This window comes from Nipponia nippon, unplaced genomic scaffold (assembly GCF_047370975.1).
Source record: "Nipponia nippon isolate SJK-2023a ecotype South Korea unplaced genomic scaffold, ASM4737097v1 scaffold_6, whole genome shotgun sequence".
Classification (NCBI taxonomy): Eukaryota; Metazoa; Chordata; class Aves; order Pelecaniformes; family Threskiornithidae; genus Nipponia; species Nipponia nippon.
The window spans coordinates 80308319-80334993 of NW_028262380.1; the positions used below are offsets into that span (position 1 = coordinate 80308319).

The 26675-nt window shown below is 38.7% G+C and overlaps 1 protein-coding gene across 8 annotated transcripts in view; it reads right to left on the reverse strand.

The window, feature by feature from the left end:
• Nucleotides 1–26675, reverse strand: part of ANK2 (ankyrin 2) — a 380502-nt gene that overhangs the window by 48756 nt on the left and 305071 nt on the right. For 7 of the 8 annotated variants that reach the window (XM_087737387.1, XM_087737386.1, XM_087737390.1 and 4 more), the window contains 6 exons: nt 20433–20577; nt 14964–15066; nt 14245–14348; nt 9698–9733; nt 2174–2398; nt 384–482 (listed from right to left, as the gene is read on the reverse strand). In XM_087737387.1, coding sequence (XP_087593513.1) covers nt 384–482; nt 2174–2398; nt 9698–9733; nt 14245–14348; nt 14964–15066; nt 20433–20577 — 712 coding nt within the window. Of the gene's footprint in view, nt 1–383; nt 483–2173; nt 2399–9697; nt 9734–10637; nt 10680–14244; nt 14349–14963; nt 15067–20432; nt 20578–26675 lie in introns of all 8 variants that reach the window. The other variant, XM_087737391.1, reaches the window with a different exon arrangement.

The following is a 26675-nucleotide window of genomic DNA, read 5'->3' on the forward strand; positions in this document are numbered from 1 at the left end:
TTATACTGGTGGTATCCGACATATAACTTATTGATTAACCAGTCCTTGATACGAAAAACAACTTAAAATTTACAGTAGATTCCTTTTTTTTGTCCCAATCCAGGTTGCTTTGCTACAGACATCAAGCACATAACTAGGAAGATTTCATGCCAAAACAAAAATGAAGGCCACAGTACTTCAAGAAAAAGATACAAACATACCACCAAAACAAAACCACATACCACAAGGGTTGAAAAATGGTCCACTAAGGGTTAGGTATACAAAATTTCAAATGATAGAAAGGGACAATATCATGGGCATAATGACATAAAAAAATCATATTGCAGAAGGAGGAGAAGAATGGGGAGGTCAGCATCCATCAATTTGTTTCAAGTCTCTCCTACCCAAGGAATTTGGTCCCAGGAGGCCCCAGCTGAAGGATTCGGCTGACCAAGCTTTCTCCCTCATTAAGTGGGGGAGGAGCCGTAGGCAGATGAAGTTTACTGAGTACATCCAAAGCAGCAGTGAAAGAAAGAACATAAATAAACTTTATGTATTTTCTGTGCCAGAACGCCAGTGCCACTGTCTGGTCCACAGAGTGGAATTAGGCTGTACACTGAACAAGGTTCCGTCCTAGCGATGACAATTTGGTGATCAAAATCAGCAAAATTCGTTCGTTAATTTAAGATCTTTTCTTGCTTATGGGAAGACAGTGGGAGTTTTGGCAGCGAACTCAATGGGAACAGGATTTGGACCTTAGAATGCATCTCTGCAAACAGTACAGTAACTTTCTGATTTCGCTGCCAGTACAACACCTAGGAAAATGCTTGCAGGAAGGGCACAAAGATCTGAGAATGAATAAAACTGTGCTATATCCTGGTCTTTCAGGTGAGACATTCTCATTAGGCAGAGAAACAATTAAAAAGAGAATGGGAGACGTACTTAAGGTCAATTTGTGTGTGACAAAGATAATGGGAAGACTGTGACAGCACAATATTTCTTCTACTCTTTGGATTTCTTTCTGCTCGTCTTTAAAAGTGACCAAGATGTGAAACGAATAAGTGCTAGGAAGCATCTGATTAGCCAGCTTGTTTGCTGTTACTTGCGATATCAAGAGGTATCCTGTCTGTCAAAAGGAATGGTTGGCTTGCTCTTAGCATCACATTTGCAGCGTTTCAGAACTGCTCTTGCTTTTTTACCAGATTAGAGCAACAGTGAAGTAGCCAAAACACGTCTTGGGTATGTTCTCCTTTCACACTCCACATAAAAGCAGTGGGCAGTTAAAAACTAGCAATCGACTTTTTTCTCTCACTAAGCTCAATCTTTCAGAAAAAGCACTAACGAAGATAGTGGCTCTGATGACTGCTTGTTATAATAGCATTTTAAAGCAACTGATTCGTTTGGAAATGGATTTAAACTATCACTGTTTACAGAGTCACTTTTTTTACAATTTCTGAATGAAGCTATTTATTGTAATAGAAGGGGTTCCTTCAATCATCCACTTTTGGATGCCACAGTTGATAGGGAGAACAGTTGGTAAAACAAATAAAAGAAAGTGTGGATAACTGCTGCTTTCAGCTGAAAATTGCTAAAATAAGCTCAGCAGCAGACACAAATCTGATCTTTCTACGGGTTTTGCAGCATAGGACAAAAGAAACGGCCAAAAAATTCCAGGGTTGTCCTATTGCTTAATTTAGCAATTTCAACCCCAGAAAAATCAAAGGCGCTGTGCTTCCCTGATAGTCCAAATTACTGATAACACAACACAAGTCTCTAAAATAAGCAGCTGTAACTTGTGTTGTATATGTAGCAGGCGTTACATTTGGGCTTTAGATCAGTGCTGTGCTATTCGTGCCTTATATGCAGATTATTTAATAGAGTATGAACTGCCTTTTCTGGCTGCAAAGGGGTCTTTTCCCACTATAATATCACAACACTGAGTAACAATTATATCCAAGGAAGCACATTAACCTTAGCGCTAGTGGTTAAAATATCCGTTTTCAAAGGAAAAGGCGTAAAAGCTTTGTGAATTGTTAACTAACAACTGATTTGTATTTCACACGACTGGTCTGTTACCATATGTTACAAACATCTTTTTCTGTTCAAGTCTTGAAAAAGGAACCGTTTCAGTGCAACTTGCAAACAGATGAAAATAGACTGAACGCTTTCCTTGCGGCCGTATGGCACCCCTTACCCAAGAAACTGAGCACCAGATGGTCCGACTTCAATCAGGCGGCTGGCCAGGCCTTCGCCTTCCACCATGGGAGGCATGGTGGCCAGTCTGTGTCGTTTCACCAACCGGCAAGTCACTCGCGTTGGAGCAGTGCATTTCCGCGGAGGAATAATGATTCGTAGTCCGTTATGTCTGCAACCCCTCATGGCACCCCCACGAGCATCCACCATGAAACTAACTAGGAAGCTGAAAAATCAGGAAAAAAAAATTAGATACAGAACATATCGAAATTCTTTTGGTTATGCTCCACATACGTAACAAACTACGTATGTAAATATAGCTCTTTCTCAAGATGTATAATTAGAAAAAGCCTTTCTCCCATGTGAAGCATCAAATCATGCTAAGATCATTTATTCATTACACTGACAACTACTATCTAAGAGTTCTTCGCAGAAAGCCTTATTTTAGAGTGCTGCTGTTGGTAAAAATACCAGCAGTCACTAATAAATGTGAGCACGTGTGCATGTACCTATTAGAGACAAAGTCAAGTGCACGTATCACTGCTCTGTACCTGCAAGTATCTATGTTGTAAAGTTGGCACTCTTGAAATACTTCACAAGCAAATACATCTTATTAAAGAAAATTATTTATGACTCAAGAATATAAAGCCAATTCTGATTGGAGGGGTTGTTGGGGTTTTTTTTTAGGTTATCTATATAATTTTCTAGTTATTTGATAAACTATAATTTCTAACAAAAAATGGTTTTGGATTAAAAAAAATCAAATTTTATTCTGGAGTACGTGGATACAGTTCATAATATATCAGTGGAGCTAGCACCTATTTATATAAAAAACCCAACATGTCATTATTGGTTGAAGACAAATTTTGGGTTTTGGTGAGATGACAATAGCTACAGTCACTGTATAAGAGCTTTATTTATGGATTTTTGTTTTTCTGTGTTACTTTGCACAGCAGTACAACGTCCCAGTGGAAAACTTACAGATGCAGAAAGCCATCTACAGGGAGCCCTCTTCTAGCACAAGGTAAATTATCTTATTTATTTCTTTTTCTTTAAAGGGGAGAAAAACATTTCATGGAATTTTTTTTCTGCTGAACTTTTTATAGTTCCATATATAACCAACAGGGAGATTTTGACCGATTTGTTATAAAGATAGGGGACATTCTTGGGAAAGGTATAGAACTACTTCAATTTTTTTTACTGGTTTATGACTTAGGATCATGCCTGATGTGGGGTGGGATGGGAATGTCAGGTTGCTGGAAGTGAAAATAAAAGTAGATGAGACAGAACGGTATCAGGCCTACTTCTAGCCACTAAAATAGAATCATCACATGGGGAGTCGCAGAAATGCTACTGAAGGACCTGCAATAGAGAAAAGCCCTTATAACACGAGTAACAAATACAGGTATTTTTCCACTGTCCCCTTCACCGTTCTGTGCAACAAACATTGCATCCATTCATTGTCCACACAGCTACGAGTAATTCCACATGCGGTAAAAACACAACACTCGACACACCGTGCAAGTCAGAAAAATGGACGATGGAAAGGAGCCACAAGCGCCAGTCAGGAGCACACCATGCACCATGGATGCCAGTCTTTCTCACACATGCAGTCTCCTATTCTACTGCCATTCATATACCTCTAGGTTTTGTTTAGTGTAAAACTCTGGGTAGTACAACCATTATCTCATTCCTTAGAGGTTGGTGTTTCTGTGGTTTTAACAGGGGGGAAAAAAAGAAAATGAAAACATTTTACAGCTTTGATCCTCTGGGGATTAATTTCGAAAAATGGGAGCTTCCTTCATAAAATACATACTTTATACATTTTAAAGCACAGATGAAAGAAGAGCTTAAGAGATACTAAATGCTCAATTGCTGCAATAATGCTCTATGGCTTGCATTGCAATTTTCCTTTAACTGCATGAAGTAGTATTATCAGAGCGGTTCTGAATTATGTTTCAGAGAATGGGTCCAAGTCTCTATTATGATGGGTGCGTTAGAGGTAGGTAGTAACACGGAGTGCTGGAAGAAGTGTTTCACATTTTGATGCTAATCCTATGAGCAACAGAACTACTACCCCCACAACTACCAGAAGCTAATGAGTGCACTTAGGGAATTAAATCAGCATTCACATTCTTCATTGTGTAAGCTGTCATGAATACAATTTTTAGGATTCAATTACTTTCATTATTGACATAATACTCAAGATTGTATACTTTAACAACAGGATCACCTTCTTTCGCTGTCCATCACTGAAATATTAGCGCTAGGTCACCCGTCTTATGTCCTCTTTAGCTTATCGCCCCATGTGTCTCAGCAATGCCAAACCCACTGTTAACTGCTAGAAGAACACATACACACAAAAGGTAAGGGTCCAAATGAAATAATCTCCCTTCTGACCACAATAATGGGTTCTGTTGCTTTCAATATGGTGTTCTTTCTCCATACAGTAATTCCTTTCAGATTAACTAAAAGATAAGCGGAGTGCTGAAATAGCAGTGCCTAAAGCACCCGTTAGACAACTAAGATAACGAGCTTGTGGTGTAGAACCAATATAAAAGCTGAAGAAGCAGGCGTAGTCTTTGATTTTGACCATCTGTAACAAACTGGTATCTCACCTCACGCACACAGGCATAGCCCTGTGTTCCCACACCTGCAAAACTTGGGATCTCATACAGATGAATTAAAAATGGAGCGTGGCGCTTGTCTCTAGTAAGCCCTCGAGATGCAAAGGGATAGCTGTGCGTGTTCAGGCCTTAAAGCTGCAACTCTGCCTTTCAGTTTAGGTTTACTGAATGTGCCTGGGGGGTCAGAGCAAGGTCTGCCAGTGAATCTGGCACAAGGTCTATCAGCCATCTATCGCTGAAACCAACTGGTGCGCCAAAGATAGGTGTCATCGGAAAGTGGACACAAAGATAACAATGGTTAGGATAAAACCAGTAGGATATTATTATTATTCACTATAAAACCAGCTGTTTCTATCATAGAGAAGATGTAACGTATTTACTAAATAACGAGACACAATCTGGCAAACAGGAGTGTTCATCACAGTACACGCCAAAAAATAAATATCGCTGAAACAGCCCCGCAGGTGAAATGGGAGATTCCCAAAGGGTCCTGTGACTTCTGGGTGAGTCTGAAACCACCTAAGAGACTGCAAATACCCCTGAACTGCTGGACAGCAAATTCAGGCAAACACAGAATAGTATGAGGACAGCATAGGAAGACTGGTGCCCATTATCATACTAAATATGGAGGAGCCGGTTCACAAAACCGGCTATATACTACTATCAAATTTCCAGAGAACAAATTTGGAGAACTAGCATGAATATAGTGCAAAAGAAAGAAATCAAAGTGGAAAATTCCTCAGCTCCAGAGCTGTGGCATGAAAGTCTGAAAGGATAGTATACCGATGCAGGATTTGTAGAGCTGACACAGAATATAAAAATACGTTCTTTTTCACCGTACCACCCTGTTCATTTCCCAGCCTTCTGCCACATTCATTTTGTCATCCACTTATTTAATCCAGTTTCTTTTCTTTTCTTTTTTTTTTTTAATCAGCACATTTCACATTATTTTGGAAATGCAATAGAGTCAAGCAAATAATTCATAACAAAGTATTTTCTAAATCATAGCAGCCTCTTTTTCCGCCTATTTGCTACATAATAGGGCGCCTGGATGGTGACGTTACTGATCCAGGACTGGACAAGCTTTGCCCTTTTGAAGGACTGTGCATATCAATATACAAATAGTTCACACAAAACTAATGCATGGCATAAAACATGCTTTCTGAAATGTGCATTTAGGAAAGTGAAGAAATTGCATGACTAATATAAAGGAAATGTAAAATTCAAATTAATTATTTTGTTGCCCACGCACACACACATTACTTTTCTTCTCCCTAACATTTCTTTTATCAGATGTTGTTAAGTGACGAGACTGAGATAGGAAGAGATTGTACCCAAATGAACAAACCAAACTAGCAGGCATTAACTGGCAGATTAAAGCCATCACTCTGGGAAGCGGTACCTTTTCATTATAAAACTTCCATGGTCAAAGAGAAAATAATCCATAATACTAGCATGTGAATAACGCCAACATCATATATACTCCGTGAAGCTTAGGTGTGGGGGCGCTTCTCTTATTGCATGTAGGGAGACGGTGGTTTGCTTTACCATCCCTGAGAGGTACCCCTTCGACCTTTGCATCGGTCTTCCCTGCTCAGACTGAAAACTTCCTAAGGTCCTCCTTCTGCAAAGGGCGCTGGGTACCCGCTGCTCATGCTAACCAGGCGACGCCAAAAGTGACTTTTGGCTAAGGAAACTCAGAGCTTACTCCACGTTCCAATTGCAGGAAGCACTGCTACAGGCACTACCAACCATCTACGTACATAGAACGGAGAGGAGAGGGCTCATTAAAGAGAAACGCAAATGGCTGTGAAGAGCTCAAGAGAAAAAAAAAAAGAAAAAATGTTAATAAAAGGTATTAAAGGGAATCAGAAAGCTCTTACAGGTTATCACTAGAAGAGGAGAGAAAGGAGGCATCCTAAAAAAACTAGGCTAAGTGTTTCCTTACATGCTTCTACGATCATTTTTTATAATATTAAAAATTAAGGAAAATGTAAAAGAAACCAAAACAACTTACAGGGACTCCATGTAGATACAATAGCTACAATTTTCAGAAGGGGTTAAAAATGGCATAATAGGGGAAGGAAAACCTTAGCAAGGACTGAAATGCGGTAAAACTGAGGAGAGAGAAAACAGTATAAATATAGGAGAAAACCTTTGGACAGCTGATAAGTAGGAAAACATTCTTGCGGGCCATTTAAAACAAAGGTGGCCAAACTAAGTGAACTGATTAATCAAGCAATGCGTCAAAATTACGTGTACTTTCCATCAGCAAAAGCCTATTTCCGAACATGTTTTAAATGTCCTTCCTATAATAACTACATATAGGGGAAGCATCCTTCTTTAGCACTGACTTCAGTTTATCTTGGCAAGCCATGGCAAGAACTTAAATTTCAATTAAGTGATGATTCAAAATCAAAGCAGATTACGGGTTAAAGCAGCAAAGAATTTATATGTCAAGGGTGACTAGGGCAACAATGAGATGATCTTTGTCAGTACTAAGACAGCCTTTGAGTAAGTTTTATTTTCTGCCAGTTTTAAAAGTTCAGTTAGAAATGCTGCATGACACAAACACGTGACCCTGACAGTCTTGCAAATTGGATCGATACTGAGCTTTCCTGAGATTTAGCAAGGTGGTAGTCCAATATAAGAGCCAAATCAATGAAACAAATTAGGTTTTGGGAAATCATTGCCTTCTCTCTTTTAAAGAGAATGAAGGGGAAATCAGGACTTTTTTTTTTTTTTAATAAAAAATGAAGAACAAAAGCAATTATTTTCTAGGAATAAGTTACAGACTGCAGGGGAGTCTATACATGCTCCTGTTAAACACACGGTTAGCAGTTAGATCAAGCATCATCCATTCTCCTCTAATTTAGCAATACTTACTCATAAATTAGAGCGGCCATTTCATTCTCTTTAATTTTAGAGCAATTAAAACCTACATACTTGCCATATGAAAGGTAACTATATCAAATAACATTGGCTACAGCATCCTTCGGGTTGAGGACATTTATAAAAGGCCCCTAAATCTTTCAGGCTGTTTCCATGCCTTCTACAGAGAGCAGAGCAAACAGCAATGGGTTTTTTCTGCTGGCTCCACTTAACAAAAGACAGACAACGTATATGCATTGGATTTATCCAACCTTACAAGGACAAAAAGTTGTGGTGTGTTTTCATGAAATATTTGTATGTCAGACCTGAGCCTGAGTTATTCCCTTTGCTTATTTTATTCATATGGAATTAACTTGGTTTTATTCTACATCTATGCTCATTTGAAAGATAATAGCAGGATGAACAAATAAAATAAAAAATGGATGCGTCAACACTGGGGGGTGAAAGAAGATACTTATTGTGTGATTTGTGAAGCATCTTTGTTATGTAAATAGCTTTGCAGAAGAGTCACAGTTTCAGGTGGCTGCGAACGCAAGCGTGTTGGCACTCAAACGCACTTCTCATTCTGCAGAATCATTTGAGGAGCCATGCAAACCTAGCATCGCAAAGTGTCTTTCTAGAACAGGCAATAGTTCTTTGAGCACACAAAACCAGAATAGGCAGAATCAATACACCACTGCTTTCATACGGTCAGTTCAGGTATGCTTATTCTTTCAAACTAGCTAGGCAGGCACACATGCTCTCATCAGGTAGCAGGAAACAATAAAAAGCTCTAACTAGGGCACATCTGTGGTAGACACATTTAAGAACTTTTTTTGCATACGTTATCTTCATTTTTAAAAGAAACTGGGAAACAAGGAGATAGCAGCATTCAGTGTTAGTCGCAGTGTGAAGAAGCAGAAACAAACAATCAGGGTGCTTCAGCCATCGTAAAGTGTTCAGCTGGAGAAGGAAAACTGATAGAGAGTCTGAAATTAAGAAAAAAGGCCTTGATCCAGCTCCCGCTGAAGTCAACAGCAAGTCATTCAACTACCTCAGTGTGCTTTCCATCAAACTATGCCATACATAAACAAGGCAAAATGCACATTCCAGGAGGACAAAAAACATGATCCTACACAGCAAACCACTGGAGTATTAGCTTACGGTAACATTCTCTTCACTGCCTTAGTCAACTACAGAGAGATTGAGTGACGTGACCTAAACATATGGGTTTCTCATTGGGGTTTTTATTTAGCCATTTAATAATTCTGAACAGCTGAATATTTAAGATTTTCACCTTTCTACGGCTATGTTAAAGGAGATGAAGAGGTATTGTGCCAACAAACACTCAGTTTGCCAAGTGAAAATAATCTCCTTTGGGAAGATACGGCTTCAGGTGCTCTGTGCAGGAGGCAACGTGCCAGCGATTCAACCACTGATTAACCGAGGTCACACAAAAAATGCGTGTGGCATGAAAAATTAAATATACTGGGTCTGTGCTGTTATTCTACTGATTCCAATATGGTGGCACAATTTGGAAAATATGGCCTAGGGAGTGGCTCTGCAATATTCTTTATACAGACAAGTGAGATAAAAGGCCCACTTTGTAATACAACAGTTGAAACTAAACCTGTCTACAGTGGTTCATGCTGGATTATTCGTGTGTGTGCGGGGGTTTCCTTCCTTTTAACAATATTAAACCATGCCACCAACAGATAAAATGTACTGTTTATTAAATCTAGGAATGTATAAGGAGCTTTGTTAAAATTTTTTGCAGTGGACTTATGTGTCCAGTATTCTTTCCTTATAGAGGACAGAGCAGATGGGAGAAAGTAGACACTTACTGTATAAGAAGAGGAACAGGGCCATGTGTAGCTATTACTGCTAGGCAGAATAGTTTTTTTTTTCTCTTGGCTAACGTGCACTATCAAAACACTAAAGCATCCTGAAGTGAGGTAAGAGAGGAGGATAAATAGGGTGGGTGAGAAGTGCAATGTATTAAAGAAAGAAATTATGCAGAAGTTCACCTGCTGTTGTCATGATCAAGACATGGAGAGGAGCATCTGCAATAGAATAGATGATTTAACATCAAAAAGGAAAAGAAAGGGAAAAAAAGAATGAGTTAAATGAAATACTGAAATATTGGAAAAATGAAACAGATTTCTAAATTAAACACACGAACATATACGTATATATGCATATTCATTACATGTGAGAAGATAGGAGTGAGTATGGAAAATAAGCCTACATAAACATCCTTGGTTACAAATGGCTACTGCTGCTACAGCAGTAAAGCTAGAGTGATCTGGTTTCTCTATATACATTCTCAAACTGGAAGTCAGATACCTAAAATATACAGTTAGATTCGGAGTAAATCTTTTAGAACCAGATTAGGGGAAATGCTGCTTGGTTTAGGTACATCTAAAATTTGGACCACGGTATATCAAAGGGCGAGGTATCTAAGGGAATTCCAGCCAGTGTTTCTGGTAACACAATAAATGATGATTTTCTTTTCTTCAAATTTCCTATCAATATATTCTGTCCTCCACTTTCTTCCGTTTCAACATGTTTCTTGTCCTCCTTTTGTTCTGCACTACAAAATGACAAATTTCAAACGTTCAGTTTGACCTGTTCAGGCTCTTAGTAATGTGTGACATGGCCAGTCAGTTTTCTGATGGCGCTTTTTATTATATATACTCTCCGTTGCCATTTTCTTCCACTGACATGAACAGTGATTTGCTATTAATGAAACACATTTGCTGTTTTTCCTTATTGCAACTTTCTGAATAAAGGTCATAAAGGCTACGGTATAATTTGAAAACTTTTAGACTTTCAGATTTTAGAAATGACTATCAGCTGGTCGCTGCCAGGTCCTGTTTCCATAACTATTTCCAGGAAATTAATCTCACATTGGGGAAAACAATATTACGGATTCAAAATACAACACTTGAAATATATTTTGTTTACCTTGTTAGCAAGGATCCAGTCTCCTTTTTGGCAGACATGCAGCTAAGAATGATAATTCACATTATTTGTCACAGTTCAACCTGCCCACCCTTCATCCTTCTCCCTTTTCCACTGATGGAAGCAACAACTTCCAGAAAGGTAAATTCACTAATATTATCCCAACTGTTTCACTCTGTCAGATACAAGTACTGATAAGCTTGGACCATCTATTAGTCAAATAGGGACTTCTTCATCAAATTATATAAACTAAATCAATATCTTTCATTAAATAGGAGTTTTACTGTGAGCAAGTCAGAACTGGAAAAACTGCAGAGCTGCCACATTATCTTGCTCTGGAACACAAAAGCAAGTTAATATCAAGCATGAACTCAAAGATCCTTGCTCGCAGTGCCATGTTCCTGAAAATATGTCAGATTTGCCTCTCTTCTTATCTACCACACCTTTACATGTTTGTCAGTAGAATGGTTAGAAATACAATCTATACAACTAAATTGTGGAATTTTTTTTCACTGTATCACCAGAACCCAGGTATGAAAACAACATAATTTTGCACATAATTTCTACTCTAAAATCTTACAGTCAGCCTTATCTTTACCGTTCACACTTAACTACTGTGGGTGATAGAGACATAAGAATATGATACTGTCAAGCAATGTCTAAATGCTGCAAGTGAAAAGAAATCTTCCCGTTCAGGGTTTTATTGCCTTCCAACTTAATGAAAATATGTGTTCTTCTACAATACGATATCGTGAGGTATGAGATCAAAACTGTGAAACGCATTTGCAGTTATGTAGGCATTAGTGCTGTCTCTCATAACGCTTCAGCAGGAAATTATACATAATATCCCCTAATATTACCAGCAAAGCAAAAAATCTCTACCTTATTGAGTATTTAGCACCCAAACTTCCTGGCATATTCAGACATCTTTAAATTTGCTCGATATGTAAGATCAGATAGCTTCATCAGGAGAAGCAAATCTGATTTGCTGAAAGGAAGTTTAAATGCAGGAATTTATACTTTTTCCTTCAGCCAATGTATGAAACTATTCGGAAACTATTAGCTGTGTAAAATGAGCAGGAGATGTTTATGTTGAGATTGTCAGCACCAAAAGAGTGTTACCTCTTAAGAGATAATTATTTTCTTGTTTTCGAAATGGCTGCCAAAGACTCCAACCAGAGATCTTGCTTTTCTTTCCTTATTGATTAAATTATCAACATATTGAAACAATAGTTACATTTAAATTTTAAATGGATGGTTAAACCATTTTCCCCTTGGGAAATTTCAGACGTAGGAGAAGTTTTGGTTAGTTATGCAAAGGCTGAAATATCCGCCTGTGAAATTCCACACCAAGAGAGCAGTTCTCTATAAATTTATCCTTTTGCTTGGGGGTGTTATGCTGTGATCCACAGAAACACTTCCCCACGATGGGAGATCAGTAAGAACCCAACAACAATTTGGGGTTAGCCACTGAAGTAGTGCAGGGAGAGAATCATGTCATTTTTTTCTCAGATTGCACAGAATACCAAATTAAGATCATCTGCGCCAAATAAATTACTGTCCAATACTTTGCTGACATGTTACTTTATAAAAACGCCGTCTGAATTCAATACATTTGCAGTGTCTTAGGCAAAACCAAGGCCGTACCCTTGCTTAAAGCCACTAATGATGTTTATACACGATTTCTTTTCAGACACTAAGAGTTTTCTTTTGTGACAGAGATATACTCCTTCAATGTGTGCACCTGAAACGTCAGCAGTGTTGCTAGTTCATAAGAACCTAGTAATAGCGCGTGTCTGTGCATGAAGGAAGGTGTAGGTGATGATAGGGGTATAAATGACAAACGTATTTGTTGTTGTTCCAGCTAAGTGAATGCAACAATCATGCACGCAGTACTTCTACAATTGTTTCCCTTTTAAAATAAGCTCTTACAAGCAGAACTCTAGTAGTCAACGTATTTTCCTAAAAAAGAGCTGTCAACAAGATGCACGCCAACAGTTTATGCTAACTTAATGACTCGGACAAATCTAAGCAAGATAAAAATGAAGTGTTGTACAGTCTTTTCCAAAGGCTGAGTAATCATTATTATAGGCTTCTTTATCACAACATATAGTGGCAAGTTAGTTGGTATGTATAAAAAAGAACGTAATCTGTATCATGTTAAATGTCACTATTTCATACAAGGCTGCAGAGATCGTTGCTCCTATTAAAATCAGATATTCTTAGCCCACCACTAGCATCCTGGTCATCCAAAAAGATCTAAATATCACTAATATTTTTTAAAAGAAAAACACAAAATGATTGCACATCCAAGAAATACATGCCACTCTTCTAGAAAATATTTAGTTCATCTTCTGCAATTGCTGGAAAGACCTACCTTTCTGAAAGTGAAAAGTAATACATCCTTTGGAAAAAGTCTGTAAACTATTTAGGGTTAGAATAAACCACCAAAACAATTTCAAAGCTTACATACTGACATATATATAAACACATACATACTGTACACATTAAATCTTTTCATTTAATTTGTTAGTTTTATAGCTCAAGAAAAGCAAATCCAAACAACATTGGTCACAGCCAAATATCCTGCTACCAGCTAACAAACTTCTCAGTGTGTGTCACAAATCACTCAATTTGCAATCGCAGTTATGACAATGTTGTTCCTCTGCCTGTCATCCCAAATGGGACTCCAGTGTTGTTTTTTGAAAGATACGGACTGTAAGATGGATGCAAGCTCATTTGAGATTAACAAAAAAATCCTTCTCCTTGTGATGTCCAGCCAAGCTGCGTACAACGTAGCTCCACGGAAATCAAATGCTTTTGTATGACATCGGTTTCTTATGAATTCATCTGCACATGCCTCATCAAATCTGATGGCAGGACACAAGGGTAGAATTCAGTGTAAAGAATAAAATTACTTAAAACACCGTAAGTAAGAGCACTTAAAACAAACGCACGCACAGATTTTGAGGCCAACCAGGATAAGCTTTGTAAGTATGAATTTCGCTGAGCCTACATTTTGACCTGTCTTACTCCATTTCAATGAACTTGCCTAAACGCAAATGCTTACAAAGAGTCAGTTGTGAGAATACATGAACATAGTGGCCAAATGTGTGTAAAGCACATGATGTTTAGGTTGCTTGTCTGTTACACAGTTCCTGTCATTTAAAATCCTGTTTCTTTTTTTATTTATCATGACAAACACTGGAGTTGGTGCTCACCTGAACTACTTCACTAGCATAGGAAGTACTCACCATCTGGAGTGATTAGGCCCTTGGTCTCAATTATTACTAACTTTAAAAAGGCACTGTATTTATTTCTCCATAAAATTCACTCGGATGCTTGTGTGTCTGTGTCAAGTGACTCATTCATTCCTCTTGAATTTGACTGAAAGCTCACTGGCATCAGTTCGCTGACTTGCAGTGATTTCAGTGGATGGTGTAGTACTCAGGCTGCCTTGATTGTCAGAGCTTAAGAGATCATAATTTATTGACACCTCTAGGAGGCAATGAATTAAAATATAACCCCTAGTTAAGTATTAGTTGAAGCTGCTGCCACTGCAGGTATTCCGTTTCTCTTTTTCTAGTATAATGCTAATTGATACACTCACCCTGAATGAATAGGGCTGGAAGAAAGAGTCACATTGTCCAAGTTTTCAGGGCCCCAGCTTAAGCGATATGAATTCCTTTCAGCTTCTTTGGCCAGAGTTGTTACCTTGGTAAGCAAAAAACCCTCCTTTTTACTATGATAAAATCAATTAATCAACCAAACAATAAGAACATATATTTTGCACAGAAGTACCTAAAGCATTCAAACTTTTTTTAACAAGAAAACAAAGGAGTAATAATAGCATTAAGATATTATAAACCCTTATTGTAACATTCTGTACTTGCTCAAAGAAATCACGTTATTGGTCCCAGTGAAATAAATGCTGTGATTTACCAAAGTGGCATTTCCTAAATCTTTTTTTTTTTAACTACAAGCATGCTTCAGGATAGCATCTTTAAGGCCAATGGCCTTGAGTTCATTAGATCACCTGAATATATAGCCCAATGGCTGTTAGCATCATTAAAAAATCAGTTAAAACGGAGAACGTTATAAAGACAGTCCCTGTACTACATTCACGCAGCTTATTCATTTATTTTGGAATAGAGTTTAATATTGCACAGCATAACGTGCCATTAAATATCAACGAAAATTAGAGAGATTTATATTAAAATAAACAAAGCAGCATACACGACATGGTATCATGAGTACAATCTAAACTGGAATCCTTTTATATTTTCATATTTATCCAACTGATGAATGAACTTAAGAGCATTTGCTTACCTGCTGGCTGGGGATTACAACCGTATCGTCAATCATGGCACTGTCCCTCAGGTAGGAGGCATGGCTCAACGTGTGGGACCTGTCTGAACTGAAGGATCGCAGGCTGGTAGGTTGGTAGGATGCCATAGCAATATATCAGCAGTACAGATGATGTTGTAAAGGTGTCATGATAGAGCGAGTGGGAGAATGAAAAAAGCGTGCTATTAGCAATATGATGCAGCTTCCAGGGGGAGTAGATAATAGTCATGGGGGGAAAAACAGAGCTTTACAAATCTGTGTTATGCTGCCTTTCTGACCAAGGGCCACAGAGTCTTTTGACTGACTTATTTGCTTCAAAACGCAGAACCTAGAAATTAATCTAGATGACAGTTTATTTTATAGTCACAAATACTGTATACTTGGCTTTGTGGCATGATAGTTTCCTCATAATAAAGAGTGTGAATTTCTTTTAAGTAAGGCTCTTTGGAGACGTTCTCTCTCCTGCTACGTCACACAAGAAAATCACTATGGAAAAGCATTATACTAACATCTGAAGAAAAGCCGAAATGCCTCTTTCTGAAGCTTTGTTACGAGCTACTCTCTCCCCTTAAAACTGTACATAAGCTTGATATTGTCCCCTGGAAGGTACACACAGCAAGGTGAATTGTGGCCAGCCGCAAGCTCCTGTGTAAAACAAAATTCTTCCTCTGTATGGCAACAGCATCTTTAGAGAGGCAGTCCAAATGTGAGCACTGTTTTCTTTGTAAGTACACACAGCTCTACAGAAAACCGGTTGCTGTAGCAATGAGAGATGCAAGGCAGTAAATAAGCTGCTTCCAAGCACTGGCTCAGAATGTAACTGCAGTATCCACTAGCAAAAAGCAAAAAAAAAAAGACAAATAAGACACCACAGAAGGACATATTGAGGTAAATGGGGTTTCTGCTACCAAATAGCACTAGTTTTGTCCTTTAAATATTTACTAGCAGTAGTGTTACAGGAGTCATTTTTAACAACAGATCAACCACCTTCAGAGGTTGTTCGTGTACTCTGTGATGTTGTTCTGTATCTTGAGGAATATAGCACATACAACTGAAGGAAGCAGGTTTTATTTTCACGGCTTACACATCCATGAGTAGTACTCATAATGACTAACACACTGGATCAGAACAGTAGGCCGTTTATCTTGATACATAGATTTTTAAGGGATAATTCATTTTCAGCAGTTAGCAATAAAGAAGTCATGTGTACATTATGGACATGAGATGCAAGTGCTTTAAATTCAGATTTTGTTGGAAATCATATTTTATCACCTGATTCAGACCAATCAGCCTTTTTTTAACAATAGCTACATTCACTTAATAATTTTTTGATCCATTTTCAGAAGCAAATGGTTATCTTCTTTTTATTAGAAATAGATGACATTGAAGAATAATCATGCTATTGATCATTGACTCATACCAATGCCTATTTAGCATACTAGATGGATTGTACAAAACTAAAAGCAAAGGTAAGTATCACACAAGTATCAGCCTCAGGAAAGTCTTGAGGAAAAACCAAACCAACAATACATAATTTCTCTTATATGTCATGAAATGTCTTTCACCCAGACAAGTGGAAGCGGTGAGACATGTAAGGCTGATATTTAATGTGTTATTGGGATTATGCATTTCTGGAATAAAATTCTGATTCCATTAAAACCACCAACAAAATTTCACTAGGGACAGAAGTTCACCCTAACTGTCTGCATATAACATTTCCGAAAAAAAAATTATGAAAGCGAATCTTGACTGAAGAGTATTTTGGTTAAACATTTTAGTGTGAATTGCATAGGCAGAGTACACCTTGCTTGTTCGTAACAAGAGTCCTTCAGTGCACACGTGTTCTTCGGTTGAAAAACAAGCCTCAGTAGCAGACCCCATTTGCCATCATTATCCTTGATTCGTTTCAATGTTGGACACTTTCAGAACTGCCTGGCTGCACCATGCAATGCTTGCAAGAGGTTCACCATCCAAGTTGTAGGTTCTGCTATTCAGCTAACATCATGTCCTGGATAGAAACTGAATGAACGGCAGTAGGTACTAGATTTGACTGGTTATCTGTATAGTGATTTTGTCCATATCCTTCTGCAAGTACCTGGCACTGCTACTACTACAAATAGCCCAGTACATATCCGCTATGCAGACATGCATGTAAGCTCCAGTAAATACCCAATACGTTGAGGGTATGGATTTATCTATAGGCAAGATATGCACAACCATGACTGAGGTCTGCAGGAAATTAGAAGTCTAAATTTCTTACTACACTTGATTGCAAAACTAGTGTTCAGATGACACTGCCCCTCTTCTGTGTGCTGTACCAGCTAAACGAAGAGCAAACCAGTAGTTAAGGTCTATGCTTCTGAGACTTAGAAATGAAGGTACTGACTGAAACGACAGTCCAGTTACAGACGTGTAGTGGCACCGAACAGAATTATTATAATTCAGAATTATAATAATATTACAATATTATTGTAATAAGTCTTCAGGAATTCTGTAGAAAACTAAAACGCTAAATCACAGAGACAAAACTAATGTCTAAATACCCATTCTTTCCAAATCTGGTTGATAAATCTTAAGTCACAGGGGTGGTGGGGTCAACAGCACTCTGCTCAGCCCCAGAGACTGAACTGTGGAACCCAGGAATGCTACAAAGCTCCTGAACATAAGAGTGTGTCTTGCCTGTGTTAGGTAATGCACAGGCAAGTATCATCCACCTCTTCTAAGCCCTGAATAAAGCCCAGGTGGCATCCAGAAAATAAGAGCAGCATACTCTAGCCAAGTTTCTAATCTGGATGACCGGGAGACCACGTTGCAGTACACATCCACTTGCCAGCCTAGACAGACCTCTAGCAATCCCTAGTCCCGCTGACTCTGTTGTTGTGGGTAGTACATGTTGTTTCAGAAGCTGGGAAAAGAAGCTGGTATCATTGAAAACCGTATAAATCAGCCTTGAAAACGTTTCTCTATTTAAAGACTGAAAGCCTTCCTCACACCTTTCTGTCATAGATCAGAGAGGTGGAAGGGACCTACAATGAAATGGAGTCTTTTCAAACACTGGTGATCTGATACGGCCCAAATCAGTTCTGGCTCTCAATATCCAGAGGGAGAATCCAGCTAGGGTAGAGTCCATTCTCTTGGTTTTTATTCTACCACTGTTTCGCCACATAGAGAAGGAAAACGGCTAACCTTCCCAGCAGCACAGTGACAGAAGGACAGAAGGACACCTACCAGCTGTGATCTAGTGCAGCTTCCCTGATCCTTGGCTAACAGGATCTGTACAGGAACCAGGGAAGTTTCTGTGGGACAGTGGCTATGTCACCCTGTGACCTTTCTAGACAAAGAGTACTGTTGGATCAGTATTCACCACTACGTATCACACTCATTTGAGACTACAGCTACCTCCAACAGCAGCGTTGTTCATTTGGTTCTCCAAATCAACTTCCCAGCATACAGCAGGCCTCCAAAATGGATGAACAGAGATAGGTGACAAAAAAGGATATACGGACAACGTGTTTTCATGCTATGTAATACCTACCTGGGCATGGTGCTAATGAAAGCATATGAAAAAGAATGAAGGGGAGAGAGAAATAAAATAAACAGGGAAGATGGTTACAAAAGAAAAAGACATGGTTTTAAATCAAATTGTTAATGCATAACATTACATGAGTCTAGACTGCTCATACTATTTTGCTTTACTGAATTTCTTGAAAAACCAAAGTCAGTATAACGCAATAACATTAAAGCAAAAGCAAAATAATTTAAGCAGTCTCTGTGAAAATTCTTACCACCAGTAACCCAACACTGACAGAAAATGAGACCATGGAGTTAGAAAGATGTACTTTTTTTCTTTTGTTCTTTCTGCCTTTATAATTTTGCTTCATTTCAACATAATCGTGCTTGATACAGGATGTGAAATAATTTGCATACAACACGAAATAAAACACATCAATTTGATGCCAGTGAAAATCTACTGAAATCCATTGACGGTATTTAAAAGCTAAAATATTCTAAATGGGAGCAGAAACTGGCTTAACGCTTGCCTGCACAATCATTTCTATACAACATGTTAAAATGAAAAACCATTAAAACGTTGTTACCATTGAAAGCAGGTGATAAAAGGTTTTGATTTTTAAGCATTCTGATACAGTTCATAAACATCCTCCCAGACTTAAAAAGCTACAGAGTCACTTTGTTTTCAGTGGATTCACTGGAGCTGTCTAAAAACCAACAAAGACTCTGAGCTTGTAAGACCTGAATGATGAGGCATTTACACATGCTGTGAGGCAAACCGAACTGTTTCCTGACATCTTTTGTTCCAGGAGCAATTCACAGCCTACTGAAGTAAACAGAATGGATCCTATTGATTTCACTGAGCTTCGGAAATGCTACCAGAATAACAATCAAGGCTGGAAAAGGAGGTGGGTTAAAAATTCCTTCTGTTGCCAAGATCTCAACTTTTTTTGTTCTTCCCTTTAGCGAACCCCAATTCTAAAGGCAGTAAGTCTGGATACATTACTGATTTACACTAGACATTGTCATTTTTGAACAGGAATGCCTGGGTAGCCTATTCTAAACTAGAACTGTGGGTGTTAATCTGCCAGTTTGAGTCTCACTTATGCTTACTAGTAAAGGCTCTCATTCTGAAAAGGGAACTCCGTATTTTTTGTAGACTATAATGACATTCTCTAAAAAAAAAAAAAAAAAAAAAAAAAAGATTAAAGCTACAGGCGTTATTACTCCACCAATATATCTAAGCTTCAGTTCAACTTGTTAGATATCAGCAAATCAGTAAGTTTTCTGGACTGAACACACATTCTTTTTTCCAATAGTGTTTTTTTTTTTATTTACAACATAAATACTGTGCTGCTTTCCTTCCAGTAGAAGGAAAATGATTCTTTTTCCTGCTAATTCAACCACGATGAAACAGAAAGACTCAATGTGCTTGCCGACAATACGCTCACTGCCAATCCAACGCAGAATGACCAAGTCCATTGCTCCTATCATTATATCCATAGCCAGCAAACTACTCTAAAAAGCTGGCTCGCCTAATGCTAAAACACCCTGTCCACCTACCCACCCATCCCCTGGCTCATGACAGGAGGAGATGGGGACGATTCATAAGCGCTTTCCATAGACTCTTCTTCCTTTGCCTGACCACAAAGACAATAAAGCAAGCCACGCTTTTTCAAGAACCAAGTAAGAATCACAAAGAAATTCTTTGCTAGACTCTGAGTACAGTATTAGTGCCAAATGTATTCATTTCTGGACTGGTCAGGAAATATTCCTCCTGACCACACTTTCCTCCTACGAAGTGGCAACTGCCACATTGACATACCTAATAAAGAAACATTGACAAGTGCATCCCGTGCCTCCCGAGAAAGGGACTTCAAACATTTATAACAAAATGGGTGCAGAGTTATCATAAGAAAAGATATGTGTCCAGGCAAATACCTGTCAGATCGTCCTCCTTCCAAGCTGTACCTTAGGTAGTTCATACCATCTAAGAACTGGCTGCTTGGTAAAGAGTCATCTCCTAGTTCTCTGAGGTCTTCTGGCCTAAGGTACTCTCCTCCATCTCCTGTCATTGTGTCATCACCTTTAAACCAATCACAGAAGGGATAGAGATAAGCACACACACAAGTATGACTTCATTTACATGTGGGGATCTAACAACTGGATGGCACAATAAACAGGAAGGCATTTTCCACTCAGGAAACACTGCAAACCACAAGCAATTAATGTATTTAATGAAACTGGCACATCAAGCAAGATGTTAAAAAAAATTGAAATCAAGGTGATTAATCAATTAAATTTAATCTAATTTTTGCTGTTGCAGATACTGGTAAGGGGCAAATTTCTTTGCTGCTCTCTAATGCATCATTTCTCTGTTCCTTTATCCATTTTAGCTCTCTGGTCACAGCTATACTGTATCACAGCCTGACAGTTTATTATTAAATATAACCACTTACTTGACCGTAAGCTATGTGTTTTCAGCTGAAAAGGTGTTTTCTGTGGCCTTATGCCTGATAGTTGCAAATCCTAATTTAAACTCTCCATTGTCCAAACTCCACATCATACGAGGCTGTCTCACCCATGTTCCAACACCCTTCTGTGATCAGCAAAAAAATTCTTATTTCTAAAACACGGCAATATCCAGAAACTGGAAATAAGCTTACATGCATAGATGTTAACGATCATTAATCAGAAAAGTAATTCATAATGAATCAAAGCCTAAATGATCATTGGTTATCTGACATAGTAACCTTTTTGCATATACTCTGAATAACAGGGTTTAATTTTCTTTTTTTAGGTCCAAAATGATTTTCCCCAGGAAATTCTGTCTATATGAAGTCACAGTTTGCTTTTCCCCAGCAGACTAACAAAACAGATTACATTGCCAAGCAACATGTAGATGTTCCTTTTCATTCCCATTTGCAACACGCTTTCTCTCCACAGTTTCTGCCTGGAGATTTCACTTTCCCAGTGGTTAAGTACTACTGTACGAGCCTGCCAGGGGCTTGGTGTGGCCCACAGAACCACACAACATGACCCTAGGCCACCGATATCTTCAAAGTTTCTAATTTTCTAAGCTGCATGGGCAAATGTCAAGAACCTGAAGCTCAGTTACACAAAGGAGACTGGAACTGTTATACAGGAACAGCCTTCAGGGGCTACACATCCCAGAGGCAATAATTCACCTCGATATGCTGACAAACGCGAAGGATTGTAAAGGTTAGGTAAGTGGTATCCATGCTGTTTCAAAGAGAATTCATCTGGGCGTCAGGACAGTTGCCGCTTGTGTAATTTAAAGTCTTAATAAATCAAAATTGCAAAACCCAACTACTGTTACTGCTGCTATTTCTGGTAGAGCATCTTCCCCCCGCTCAGCAAAATGTTATTGGTATTACAAGCTATAGGAGTGGTGCTCACTACTAAAGGAAGAAATCTTGATGTTTGTTTTCATGAAACAAATCAAGCTAATTTTTCTAGCTTCATGTTTCAGCTAATAAATAAATAATTTATAATTTGTCATCTAAAACTAAGTAACCTTTAGGGTTTTAAAAATATTTTTTATATATACAAATATTATATGTAAAAATGAGGCCTACCTCTTTTTAGTATAACAACAAAAGCTCTTGAAAATTCCATCTGCCCACATTAAGAGGGAGAAACTGGGCACAGTTTCACAGAAAACAATAAAATGCATTTAATCACTGCATGTTTCCTGTCTTCTGACAGATGATGCCTCCTGTTTCCTGGGAATGTCACATTATAAAGCATGGGGCTTAGCGAAAACTTGGAAGATATTAAGGCAATGCTGTTAATCAAACAGTAAAAGGAATTTCAAGTTATATTTCAAATAAACTAGATACTTATAATCATGCCAGACATTCCATCTATAATAGAAACAAAGGCAAAATCTTCACCGCTTTCATCACACCCACATCCTTTAAAAAAAAAAAAAAATCCAAACTCCAGTCTTATTTCAGCTTTGGCCTCTCATCTAAGAGCTGTCGATAATGGGTCTAAGTGACACTAGCTGTTTTATGTGATGTGAACATCTGCAAACAGTAATAAGACTATCCATGAATATTTCACATTGTCTTCAGAACATTTATCTGTTGGTAACACAGCTTACTTGCTAGCACACTAGTCTTGAGTGAGTGAACTAGAAGTTCAAGTCACTCCCCACCAACCTCTCATGCCCTTCCATCCTTCCTTAATGAGATGAACTCCCAAAACAAGTAGCACATGCTAGTATACGAAGGGAAAAAAATACGTATTTAAGTCAAAATGATTGTGTAGCAACATAAAATTTCATACAATTTGGTTACCCGAGTGCCTTTAATTCCTGCTTTGCAGGGCAATTGCACATATGCAAAGGGAATTGTTCTGAGTCTGTGTAACAAGCACTCATTCATCCTGCCAGTACTGTTCTGTTGTCATTAAAATATCTGACACAGCTATATTCCTGAGTCTCAGCCAATTCAAACACACACAGACATCTTATCTGCTGAGAAGAAATTACATATTCAGCTGACCTCAAGCTTCTTTACACAGCACATCTTACCAGATCGTAGTTTTGTGGCGGTACAAGAAATTATCCTTTTTAATCACGCTAGAAACAATTCATCTGCCATCACATTCCCCATCAAATTAATGACAGTAATGTTTTTGCCACTTCCTAAGCAGTTCGTGACAAATATAGCCTTTGACATTGATGCTCCATGATTTGCAGTGGCCATCTATGAACTCACAGGTGGATTTCGATGAGTTACCGACTTAGTGATTTATCTTCTATTTACTTGAAAGAACACCTTCCTTTCTTCAGTGGTACCCATAGACTTTCAGAGGTTTACGTGATGGGGGAAACACACTACAAAACACTGGGTGAGCTAGCACTGTGCCCCAATTAAAGCATTCCTGTTCAGCCTTGGCTTCATCCCTGCTACTGCCCCTCTCTCAAATATCTCTAAAAATTTTGTCCAAATCTGCATTTCTGAATAACATCATCTTCTTTAGGGCAGGTTTGAAAGGAAATAAAATGCACTAGAAGGAAGTATCAAGTACCTGGACTCTCTTAAAGGAAACACTAGGGTTTTACTGGTCAGGACACTGGAACCAGAAAGAAAAAAAAATAAAAATTAAATACCCAAACCTAGGAATCTGTTTATATTTACACAAGAAAGTGGCCAATAGCCAAGTCCCTGCACTTGCTGCTGCTATTGTTTCTTCTTTGCAGAATGTCAATAGCTCCCAGTACGATGGGTAGCTTTTCCAGAGCATAACACACAAAGCATCATGGTCCCACCACACTCACAGCAATGAGCTGGTTAGTCCATTAATCTGTTTCCAGTGGCCAAACTAGTGCCCTGGGACAAGACACGAGCCCCCCCCCCCCGAAGCATACATTTTGAACAGGTTTGCAACGCTTGGGGTTCATTCTTTTCTCCTCAGAAGGGGGACAGAAAAAAATCAAAGGGGAGAGATCACTGGAAGCAAGGAGATGGAAACAAAGGCAATGGCCAGGTTGCAGGGAGAAGGGATCACAGACAGTACAAGTTTAGCAGGTTCCAGGCCTGTTACTAGGAAAAATGAGGAGATACGAACCTGCTAAACAAGGTGCTAAACATTTCTATGAGGTGTTGACCACCTACAAAAACTATTAAATCAAGTGGCCTTTTCTGCAAAACTGGAGACCCAGCACTTGGCAGCATTGGATCCAAGGGAGGGAAAGAAAGAATGAAAATAGAATGGAGAGGTGAAAAAGAGAGAAAGTAAACCTAAGAATCAGAATGGGAAAACTAAATAAACTTTAGGATTTAAATACTACACTTAAGGCAAGGAAGGCCTGATACAGAAACTTACAATGGGCGAGTGAAAACTGCATTGATGGTTGTTAGTAACACTTTAGACAAAGCTTTAAATCTTTGTCACAACCAGAACTGTTTTCAAAATCTGCATTAAAACAGAGCCAACCAACCAACTCGCAAAAATCCACAACTAATTAACTTTTTGCTCAAGTCAGCAATATTCGTATCATGACTCTTACTGGTCTGCTCCTCTTTTTTTTTTTTTTCCTTACATTTTATGCTGACCACATATTATTTCTGGGTATCACGACCCCATAATATCCAGATACAGCAACGGATCTCAATTTCTAAGATACCTGTTCGCAGGAAGGGAAGCACCTGGGCAGATCTGACTGGCCACCCGGACAGTAAATATTTGCCTTACTCTAAGCGAGTAGTACAGAGAAAACAAAAAGCTAATTTTGATGCTGATGATTTCCCGTGTTTGAACACAGGTTTTGAGCATCAGAAATCATTGAATGGACTACTAAGAGAAACAGGCCACACGCTGAGACCACATACCTGCTCCTTCAGTGACAGTTTGGCCGAACACACAGGATTTTACCAAACCATCGAAACTGGAGACCCACACTGCTATTGCTGTACTTTACTTCTTAGTTCTCCCTAAATTCTACAAAAGGGAGGGGTACGTCCTACCTATATAGCTGCGTAAATCAAGCAACAATCACGAACCACTTTGAGATCAAAAACGTGTTTTAAATGCAAAGTAACATTTACAAGACAGTAGCTTTGAGTCACCCAGCCACATGCAACTCTCAGCTCAGCGAATCGGTGTTGGCTCACAGGAGAAGCGTTTCAGTAACGTTTCTAAAACAGACCAGCTTTTTTTCAGAAATTATCCTCTGATATCAGGGAGCTATGCAAATGGTTGATCGAGTGAGCAGTTTTAAAATTTGCTGGACGTGCATCTACAGAGTCAACTTGTTTAGGGAAGCCTCAAAGGCAGTTCCTACCATCCCTCTAGTTTTCCTGCTACGTAAGTGAATTGCAAAATACGACTGCTGTATGAGAATTGCTCTGGAATTGTTTTTCGCAAAACACAGAGGAAAATATAGGCAAAAGTTAAAAAAAAAAAAAAAAAAAAAAAAAAAGAAAGAGGGCTGTGATAGAAACTGCCAGAAATTGCTTTTAATAGATGTTTTTAAAGCCGGATACAGTTATGTGAGTTTGCCAAAATTATTGTTTTCTCTGCAGCATACAGATAAGTCTACAGCTCCCCACATAAGTGCTGCTCCTTAAAGTAACAGATGGAGAAGGAACAGCTATGGCAAGCACGATTTTTTACAGAATATGTAAGTCCCGAAGCATCCTTAAGGGAATGTGTAACGCAGAGTTTCTCCGACACTTTCTTTGGACACCTTCACTTCCCTAAAATCAATCCTCTATTTAATGGCCCCCATACACTAGAAGTTTCCCTGAATTACAGTTTAGCCAATGCTTTAAATTTCTTTGTTTTTAGTCAGTCGGGAAAGCAGGGTTTCACGTACGGTTTCATATATTGATACATGACTTAACATGAACCATCACGTCAGCTATTGGTAGCTCAATGCAGCACTTGCAGAAAGACAGAAGGTGAAGAAAACGAAAAGAAAAAAACCTGTATGTCTACTCTCTGGGATCTGTGGGGAGGGGGAGACGCCTTGATTTTGTTTTCTCGCAAATTAACCTGCTGCAAAATGAATTCCAGTATTTCAGAGGTGGCTACTATGGTACTTACAAAGTTGTTTCGTTGGATCTAGGTAACAAAGAATAAAAGCACTGCCTTTTTTAGAAGTGGACCAGAACAAACTATCCCTGCCTCCCAAAGCCACAGAAGCCTTGGTAGGTCATCGATACTAACTGGCACGCTGAAACGTCTGAGGTGCGGTGGGGCTACTATGCCACGTACAGTCAAACTGGGACTTGAACGAGGTCTCCGTGTAGTTTCGAGAGGAGCAATAAAGCGGGTCCCACAAAGAACTCCGGGCAGAAAATGACATTAAAAGAACATACTGGGGAAAGTGATGGAGAACTGATTTAGCTTTTTGTTCCATCGGAGCACTGCTTTCTTCTCATGGAAGGGGAAAACCCAACCTAAACTGGGTAAATATTTCCTATAAAATATGAAACACATTGGGCACTAAGGAAGGAAAGCTTGGTCTAGTCCAGATATCTATGACTCCCACCAAATCTGCTGACCAAGACTCTGCATGCATTGAAATGAAAAGAGGGGAAAAAAAGTCTTTTCCTTCTTCCCAAAGATACAAAGTATTTCCTAATTTTGCCTTTGTGAAATTCACATGGCAAGTACTGCTCTTTTATGTAGCACTTTTAAAAATAT